The 9,316-nt window shown below is 39.2% G+C and overlaps 1 protein-coding gene across 8 annotated transcripts in view; it reads left to right on the top strand.

Annotated features, from left to right (window-relative positions):
- Positions 1 to 416: 416 nt before the first annotated feature.
- KDM6A (lysine demethylase 6A) overlaps positions 417 to 9,316 on the top strand; it is a 252,356-nt gene continuing 243,456 nt past the window's right edge. For all 8 annotated transcript variants that reach the window (XM_056826093.1, XM_007493305.3, XM_001366285.5 and 5 more), the window contains exons 1-2: positions 417 to 992; positions 1,283 to 1,346. In XM_056826093.1, coding sequence (XP_056682071.1) covers positions 838 to 992; positions 1,283 to 1,346 — 219 coding nt within the window. In that variant the 5' untranslated portion in view covers positions 417 to 837. The remainder of the gene's footprint in view (positions 993 to 1,282; positions 1,347 to 9,316) is intronic.

The raw sequence follows: 9,316 nt of genomic DNA, 5'->3' as shown, positions 1-9,316 counted from the left end.
GTCGCTGCGTTAACTGCACGGACGCAGCGGACGAACCCTCACACCCCGGACCTCGCCCTCTTACCCCCACCTCCTTCCAAGCTCCCTCCTCCCCCTCCCCAAGCCCCCCGCAGCTCCCGAGGTGACACAGTCCGGACCCTCCATTCTTTTCACGAGTATATTTAATGGGCACAACCTAACTTAATACTCCTACACGTTGACAACCCTCCCCCGGACAGACGCACTTCAGAGCCAACCACAGGCTGAGCCCAGGGGCCATCCCGTTCTTCCGTCACCAATCGCCGGCGGCCTTGGTGGGCGGAGTCAGAAGAGCTAGCAAGTTGAGTCGAGGTGCGGCTGACGTGAGTCAACAAAGGTCACGTGGGCGTAACTCCAGGACATGATTGGCTGTGCCGAGGCCGGGCGGGGAGGGAGGGGGGTCACGGCGGCGGCGTGGGGTTCGCTCTGTGACACAATTACAACAACTTTGTGCTGGTGCCGGGGAAGTTTGTGTCTCCAACAAATCCCCACTGGGCGCCCATCAGCGCCGCTTTCTGGCTTCCCCCGCTGCCCCTGCCCGCCGCTGCCCCACACCTAACCCCCGCGATGTGACCCCAGTGTTGGGTTCCGCTGCCGTCGCCAGACCCCGACCCCTCGGGGTGCCCGCAGCCCCTGCCGCCGCCGCGTTGTGATTTCTCGCCGCCGCTGCTCGCGGTGGAGGAGGAGGAGGGCGGAGGAGGCGGAGGCAGCTGATAAAGTTGTTGGTGTGTCGGTCCCGCCCGGAGATTGGGGGGTTTTGTTCGCGGCCCCGGCCCGGGGGGGTCTCGTTGTTGGGAGTTGTTAATTCGCTGCGTTTCCATGAAATCCTGCGGAGTGTCGCTCGCTACCGCCGCCACCGCCGCTTTCGGTGATGAGGAAAAGAAAATGGCGGCGGGAAAAGCGAGCGGCGAGAGCGAGGAGGAGTTCCCCAGCCTGACAGCCGAGGAAAGAGAGGTGCTCAGCGGACTCGACAGGTACTGACCGCGACTCGGCCCGACTTGGGACTGGGGATCTGCGCCGCTCTCCCCCGGGGGATGGGAGGGGGGATAAGGTGATTTGTCTCCGGGTGGCTGGAGGCGGCAGCGACGGCGGCGCCGTGTGCGGCGGGATCCGCTCCCCTTCCTCCCTGGCCGGCCGGCCGCTGCCATCGCTGCCGCCTCCTCCGTTGGGGCCTCCCGGGCGGCGGCTAGAGGCCGCGGTGGGGGTGGGGGGTGGGTACTGACTCGGGGACACTAAAGCGCTCCCTGTCCGTCTCTCCCTGCAGCCGCCTCTTCGGATTTTTGAGGCTTCATGAAGATGGCGCCAGAATGAAGGCCCTGCTGGTAAAGGTAAGGAAGCCCCGGGAGCAAGCCGACCGGCCGGCCCATCCTCCTTTCCGACCTCTTCCCGGGCGCCAGGGAAAGGGGGCGGTGTGGAGACTCGGGGCCTTGCTCGGCCCCCCGCCAGAACTCGGACTATTGATTGCCGGACCCCTTGGACCTTGCCTCCCCCTCCCCCACGGTCCCTTTTCCCTCCCGGATCCACTCCCTGCTGCCTGGGAGGAGGGGGCAGCTTGGGGTGGCCGAGAAATGGTCGAAGAGAGGTTGGCAGGAAACTCTGTTATCTTCCTTCGGCCCCTACCCCGGGTCCTCCCGAATGTGGTGCCCCCTGCGGTTAACACCCCCCCCCCCAACAAATTCTGAAAGAACATTAGAGCTGAAAGTCAGAGGCGGCGGCGGCGGCTCGGAGCCAAGCCCAAGGTTTGATCTCAGCAGCCGGGTGGAAAAAAAAGAAAAACAAACCTGCCTGTTACCTTACTCGGGGCGAGCCCCCTATCCACGAGTGGCGTGGATTTGGAGTGTAATAAGCGGGGAGTTGGGGGGGAGGGTAAGGGCCAAGGGTTGCCGGCGGTGATGCTGGTGAATTTGTGCTGGAGCCTGGCTTCTCGCGCCTCGTGATTGCAAATACATGTATGAATGTTCTCATGTTTTAGACCAGCCCTAATATCAGGTACTAACCCAGTGCTTGGTTCTGGCGTTTCCCTGACCCTGAGTGTAGTGGCAAGGCGAATTGCACTTTAGTTTTAGACAGCCAGTAGTTTGGATTAAGGCTTTTAATGGTGACCGGTTTTGTGTACGTTTTACCTGAAGTTCAGGGATGTTTACTTTTTTGGGTCCAGCTGCCACAGAAATATTGCCGTTTGTATGTGTGTGTGTGTGTGCGCGCGTGTGTGCGCCTTTTCTTCTTGGAACCTCCTTTAATGTCTTATTTGCCCAGGGTTCGGTTTTAGGATTTGGGGTGTGCTGCCTGTTTATTTGTGTGGAAAGTTGTTGGCCCTGTCATTTAGTTAAGTAATGGCTGCTCCTATCGGCCCAAGATGGCGGGACGGGGTGGGAGGAGAAAGTGAGGGGGGCGGGTTGGGGGGAGGGAGAAGAGGTAAACATGGAAAGAAATAGCGATGAATAAGGTTTCTCTATAAAAGTCAATAGTCTAACAACGTTTAATGAAAACTGTAAATGAATAGTGGCATACATTTTACTCATATCCTGAGCTTGGAAACAACGTTCATAAGCTTAATGAATCCTTATCAACCTGTAGCATATTTAGTAGCCTATCGGTAAGCTATTTGAACAAAGGCTGTGGAGTCTCAGTCTCTGCGTCAGTTTGCATCTCCAGGCTAAAGCCTTGTTGAAATATTTGTATGCTTTCATGTTTTTTCCCTTAAAAGTCAAGAGTAGGTGCATTAGGCAGTGCTCCTATGAGATGATATTCTGTTTTCCAATCTGAGATCAATAACTTTGCATTTGACACCTAACCTTGTTACATTAATAAAGTTAGTGATTAAAACCTTGCTTCTTTTTTCTTTTTTGTTTGTTTTAGTTCTAAGGAATTTCAGTCAGCATTCTAGTCTGTTTTGATTTTTTTAGCACTATTACTAATTTTTTGCATCCCTATACCCACTTACTCTTCAAAGTAAATAGAAGAGATTCTGATTTTAGTCACCATTTGTAAAGTCCTTATTTAGAAATAGAATATAAATTATTACTTTTCTGGAAACAATAAATCAGCGTAGATAATATACACAAAAGTTGACTTTAACAAACTTTTAATAGTTAGATTTTATTAGAAATGGAAAAAGTGATTATTCTGATAATCAGATTTAAGCCTTCAAATTGAATGTCTTGAGCTGTAAAGTTTTTATAAGTTTGAGCATTTAAAATTTTTAAAAAATAGTTAAATTTTATAATATAATACAAACTTAACATTCTAGTTTGACAACAGTTTAGAATACCTTACATTTGTCATTTAGGATGGATACTTGACAGAACTATTTGTAGTTGATAGAACTGCTTGATGGTAAGTGCTTTTGGAAAAGTTTGGTCAAATCAGTTAAATTTTTAGCTCTTTTAAAAGGGTTACTTGGTTGGCTTTTTTATTTTAAGTGGGCTATGATTTTTTTTTTAAAAGACCTAATGTTTAAGGTAGTGTTAAATGTTAGTTGATGTGCTTTTGCCTTTTTTTTTACACAATAAACACATTTTAAAATTGTTGTTGGTGTTTAACATTTAACTTTTGTAATATAATATTGTTATGCCATTGGAGATATGATCTGATGAATCTGAAGCATTAATGTTTTAAATTTTAAGAAATGGTTTCATAAAAACATATATGCTTGTGTGAAGTTAATATTTTCACAACAGGTAAGTCTTATACATTTGTCAATTATGTTTCATGAAAATTTTGAGTATATTAGAGCTTGATAAAATACTTAAGTATTTAGAAAAGATGAAAAAAGCTTAAATTTAAGCTGTATGATTTGAGTTAGCTTTGAGGTACCCTGGGTTGTGAGTTCCTACCTGAGTAGGTCAAAACTCATTAGCCACAACTTTAAAGTTTAGGTGCAGTAAAACATTCTTGACTGTGTAGTTTGCAGTTACCTACAATTCTCAGTTATAACTTGGTGAGCCTGAATATAACAGTTGAATTTTGTGTAAGGTACAGCACTGCAACTTTTCTAACTGTTTTGGTGATTTTATAGAACGAATGAGCTGAAATCCTCTCACAGGAAGTATTTCAATTATTTAGTTTCCAAGGAGTGTTATAGGAAGAATGAAGAATTTGGTATTTTGCGAAATGTTGGAACTGTTTCTGAATGTACTATGAAAAGTTCTCATTGGTTTGGGAAAGTTTAAAAGGTAGTTTTGTCTTTGGGGGAGATAAGAAGACTGGAAAAAAAATCACTTATTTCTAGTTTTCTGTCTTGAAACCTGTTTTGGGGCTTCAACCCATTGACTGAAGTATTATGATGGTTTTAATAGTGACATCATTCTTAAAGACATGATTTATCTATTATCTATCTACTCTCAACTTGACAATCTTTTTTTTGACTTACCTACCCTATGCCCCTTTCCAGGTCTTTAAACTTGACTAGGATTATAGGTATATTTTGTACTTTATTATCCTGATTATCATCAGAAACAGACAGGTTACCTTATGCTTTAATATTTTTAATAAGCTTATTTTCCACATCACCTACCCCCATGTGCCTCTTCCATAGTCCCAAGAATACTTTGCTTAAAATGTTCAAATTTTTTATGTGTTTATGAATATATCATTTTTTATTATAGTAATTTGGTTAACAGGACAACTTTTTCTTATGATATGATGAAGCAGTCTGCTTGGTTTTCAATCTGTTGCTATTCATATATATTCACATACAAAGTTAATAGTGAAAAGTCTCAATTAATAAATTGATCAATTAAGTACATAATAGAAAAATAGTGTGGGATTTATACATGCTTTATATAACATAGCTTTTTTTAATCAAGGTTGTGAACAATCTTAAGTTGCTGTTTAAATCTGACACAGGCTTCTAATATATAATTCAGGGAGTCTTATTTTTTAATTATAGTGGAGTAGAAAATAATTAAGTGAAACATTTTAACAGAAAAAAATAGATCTATGATGACTTGTGTCTTTTTAAAAACCTTGTTGGGTTAATTTTGTTTTCATCAGAATAAAAAAACTCCATCAAATTAAGATATAATTATGGTACTACATAAGTATAATACAAGAGGAATGGGAAATCTGAGTAGCTATACTATAGAATAATTACTAAAGGACTCTAATAGCCCTTATCAAATTATTTAGGGACAAATTTTAATAAACTCCGAGTTTGACCTCTGTATATTGTCTTTTCAGATTAGTCTTTTATTTCTAGATGTATTAACTCTGAAAAAATATGTAATAGTATCATTTTTTGAGATTTTAAATATTGCCTGTCAGATAAAATTATGGATTTCCCCCCCTCCCATTGGGGGAATTTATGGAAGTTGTTTAAAAAATACATTTTGCTAAGTTTTGGAAGTGGTTTAATGGATTTTAAAGCCTTTGTTTTCCAAAATTCTTGCTTTCTTAACATAGGCAGGTTATAATAGCAGATAGCAGATGTAAATTACAGGGGGTTCTTGATTTCCAGTGGTAATATTTGAAGAATTATAATCATTTATTGCTGTAGATTTTTTTCTATTAGCCGGTACTTAAATAGATGTGTTAATCCATAATGTTTATATTGACTATAGTATCATCTTGTTGAAAAGAGCTATGAACTTTTCTCTGGAGAGTTTTTAAACTACATTATTTTTAGAGTTTAGATGTTTTTAGAAGTTTGAAGTGATTTGAAAAGTCAATGGAATCAGATATGTTCATTTGAATTTAATAGAAGATTTTGTTTGAAAATTGGTAATGGATTTGCTGTAGGCATTATGTAGAATGCATATGTACTATTGTTAGGACTAGTTAGTAAAGCAATTAAGCTTTGAAGAGTTTTAATAATGTTTACAAGTTCCTAAAAAAAGGTGGGATTATGCAGGCTCTACATGTAATGACTCTCAAAACTAGCCTGCTTTGCATATAGGTCTGGCTAAGGTAACAAAATGTTTGATTCCTGGAGATTAGTTAGGACAATAAAATTTTATATGACTACTTTATGCTGAGTATTGATGAAGTTCTTAGAGATCAACTGACTGTTAGTCCTTAAGTTATTTAGAAAAACTACATGAAAGATGATGGGGGAACTAGCTTCCTAAAAACACAGTGTTAGGGTACTTTGGATCAGGTATGAAGAGTATCATTCATATTTTTTTAATGTCTTTGATATTAATTTTTAAAGGAAGAGGCCAAACGTTATTTTACAAATCAACAAGTAATATAAGGTTAGTTTTTTCTAGTCAGCAAGAGATGCTTTGTGCTTATTGGAACTTATGATAATGAATGTTACCATTGTGCATTATTAATAATAATATTTTTGAAACGTGGTATCTAGAGAGCTAATTTGTGTTAAGAAAACAACAGCAGATTTCCTAAGAACTGAAATGGTGGTTAGGCTATTTGTGGAATCACATGCACTTATTTGTAGAAGAGTTAATTAATTAGTTTGGAGGTTATTTAATGAATACATAATTGACAATCACATATGAACTTCACACAATTTTATTTCATAGATAATTGTAGTATTTTCAGTATTGCATTGAAAGTCTTAACTTCTTACAATTCAGTTGCAAGAAAGTTAACAGTACATTACTTCTGATAAAGATACCTTTAACAAAGTTCTTCCAAGTTCGACAACTTATATTTGTTGCCAAGTTTGCAGTTCTAAATTGGTTGCCTCTGAAATGTGTGAAGGGTTGAATTTTCATTTTTTTGAGTTAGCAATTTGCATTGTGCTCATATTATGATATATGTATTTTTTTTAACAAAAGAATAGGTTTTTGAACTCAGATTTTTGGCAGATGTTTAAAAGGAAGAATTTATTTTCTTTCTCAAGATGTAGTTATACTTCTCTACCCATTGATATTTTTTAAATGAAATCTTATATTTCTTGGAAGTGAAAATGAAAAACAAATTTTTGTTTATAGATACGTGTGTTTGGTGCTAGAAAACATGTTGATTGAAGATGTGGGACAAATAATTGTACGTGTTTTCATCTGGTTGAGACCCTATTGCACCCAACTAGGGGAGTAAGAAATACTTGGCTTGCCTTTCTACTTGGCTACTAATAAAGTGGGGTATTTGATTTGATCTTGACCTATTAGGCCAGATCTTTTATCTTACTCTATAACCTTAGGGAAGATAAGAGTCTCTGGGCCTCAGTTTATACATTTCTTTACTGGAGAGTTTATTGTAGATGTTTTCAAAAATCCCTTCTAGCTTGAGTTTTTTGATTTGGTATATAAAGTTAAAAGAACTCTCTTTTTAGATTATGGAGCTAGTTTGTTGAAATGGGATGAGTAGGTTTCATTTACTGAATCATGACTGATTTGTAGTTTTGTGTTGTCTGTGGAATGGAAATTAATTTAAAGAAATGATATAGCGGTGTTATTTCTCAAGAGCTGTATCCCAAGACATTATGCCTGGAATTAAGTTTACTTGAAGAACATTTGAAGAGAAATAAAAGAAAAAAGAAAAGAAATTCAAATATAAGAATAAATACTTATTTCCTAAGACTTTTTTTATAGTAGTCCCCAGAGTCAATATTGAAGTACTATTATTTTAAAAGCATGCTCCATTCATAGTTCATTTGATTTACCTTCCCCCCCCCCCCCCCCAATCTTTTAGTTAGGTAACTTATACAAGAAAAAGGCAAAGAAATTATTGTTGTTAGAGTGAAAAGTTGACCCTGCATTGGGAAGACCTGCTTTTGTGACCCCCCCCTTAGTATTTTTGTAATCTAGGCCAAATCACTTAAACTCCCAGTGCCTCCGGCCGGCAACTTTGTAATACTAACAGTTGCAGATTTGATACTTTGCAAAAGGGATTTCTTTACTGAGAGTTAACTATACCAATGAAATCATAGATCTGATCCACAAAACTTACTAAGAAGAATTCCTAAAAATTCTTGGAGATTAGTTTTGGTCACTTAATTCAAGTTTATGGTGATAAATTTTCTTGGCCAACCCCTGGGGATTTAAAAAAAAAAGTTTTAACAGATCTTTGTGTATGGAAGGATAATACATCAAAAGGAAAACAAATCCATATCAAAACAAGACTGTAGTATAGCTAACTTTTCAATAAGGTCTAGGCAATCATGGTTAAGTGACTTGCCAAGGATCACAAAGCTAGGAAGTGTCTGAAGCCAGATTTGAACCTAGATCCTTTCAACTCCAGCCCTGGTACTCTATCCATCTAGCTGCCCCCACAGCTAATTCTTGATACTGGTTCTTTTTCTCCTGTCAGGCTTGTTCAAGGTCATCTTTTAAATAGTTAATTATTTACATGAAACCTTGTTTGGGTTGGTGGTTATCAAATAAACAATAGTGATTTTAATACTTTTTAAATGCTTTGGTATTTTTTGATCTGTTATCTGCTTCCAGGATGTTGTTTAGGTATAGTTGTTGCCATAACAAGGACAGTTGACACTTTCTGGTACTTTAATGCTTGAATCTTACTGCCTTTCACAACTGAGGAAATAGAGTTTATGTGACTTGCCTGTGTTCAGACAGCTAGTAAGTGAGATTCTTGATTCTCAAGAATAAGCCCTCAATCTCTACTATGTTACATAATATTCCCATTTTTTCTGGCTTTTTTCCCCCCTAGGTGACCAGCAGAGGCAAAACTCTCACTTGTGCTATTCTTGGAGATTTTACTCTTAGGCATGGTCCCTCCCTCCCATCCCCCTTTTTAAGAGATAAAAGAGTTATGAACATTTATGACTTGATGTAGAGTGAAGTAATCAGACTTTTGGCCTGTCCTGTTTTCATTTATGGACCAATATTGATATGTATATGGTTAATGGTCCATGAATAAGGATTGCACTTTTGCATTTGTGTGCTGATTATAAAATAATGCTCAAGAATAGTTCAAGAATAGTGTGATTTATTTATTTATTTTATGGGAAAGGGGGAAGTACTCTGTCTCCCTCCTACCATTCTACTACTATTGTTGTGTCAAAGTGGAAGGGCCATACAGGATGGGGGGCGAATTTTGAAATTTTGTGTTTTTGTTTTTTTTTAATGGATTTTTATGGTAAAACATGGCAGAACATTTCATCACCAAGTGACAGATCTTCTGATCTGACCATATCATACCTTTTGTCCATTAAGCTTCAGCGATTCCTTATTGCCTCTAGGATTAAATACAAACTTCTTTTTGATATATAAAATCCTTCAAACTTGTATTAAGCCTGTCTTTACAATTTTATTATAAATAATTTCTTTATATTGTGGACTAGGTCCTATAAACTTCTTTTTCTTTTTCTTCCCATCTTCCTACCTTTATACAGACTGTAGTCCCTCATGCCTGGAATGTCCTTCCTCATCTC

The sequence above is a fragment of the Monodelphis domestica genome, chromosome 4, assembly GCF_027887165.1.
Source record: "Monodelphis domestica isolate mMonDom1 chromosome 4, mMonDom1.pri, whole genome shotgun sequence".
Taxonomy (NCBI): Eukaryota; Metazoa; Chordata; class Mammalia; order Didelphimorphia; family Didelphidae; genus Monodelphis; species Monodelphis domestica.
The sequence above is the reverse complement of the archived record's forward strand: the minus strand, read 5'-3'. Positions and strand labels throughout refer to the sequence as shown.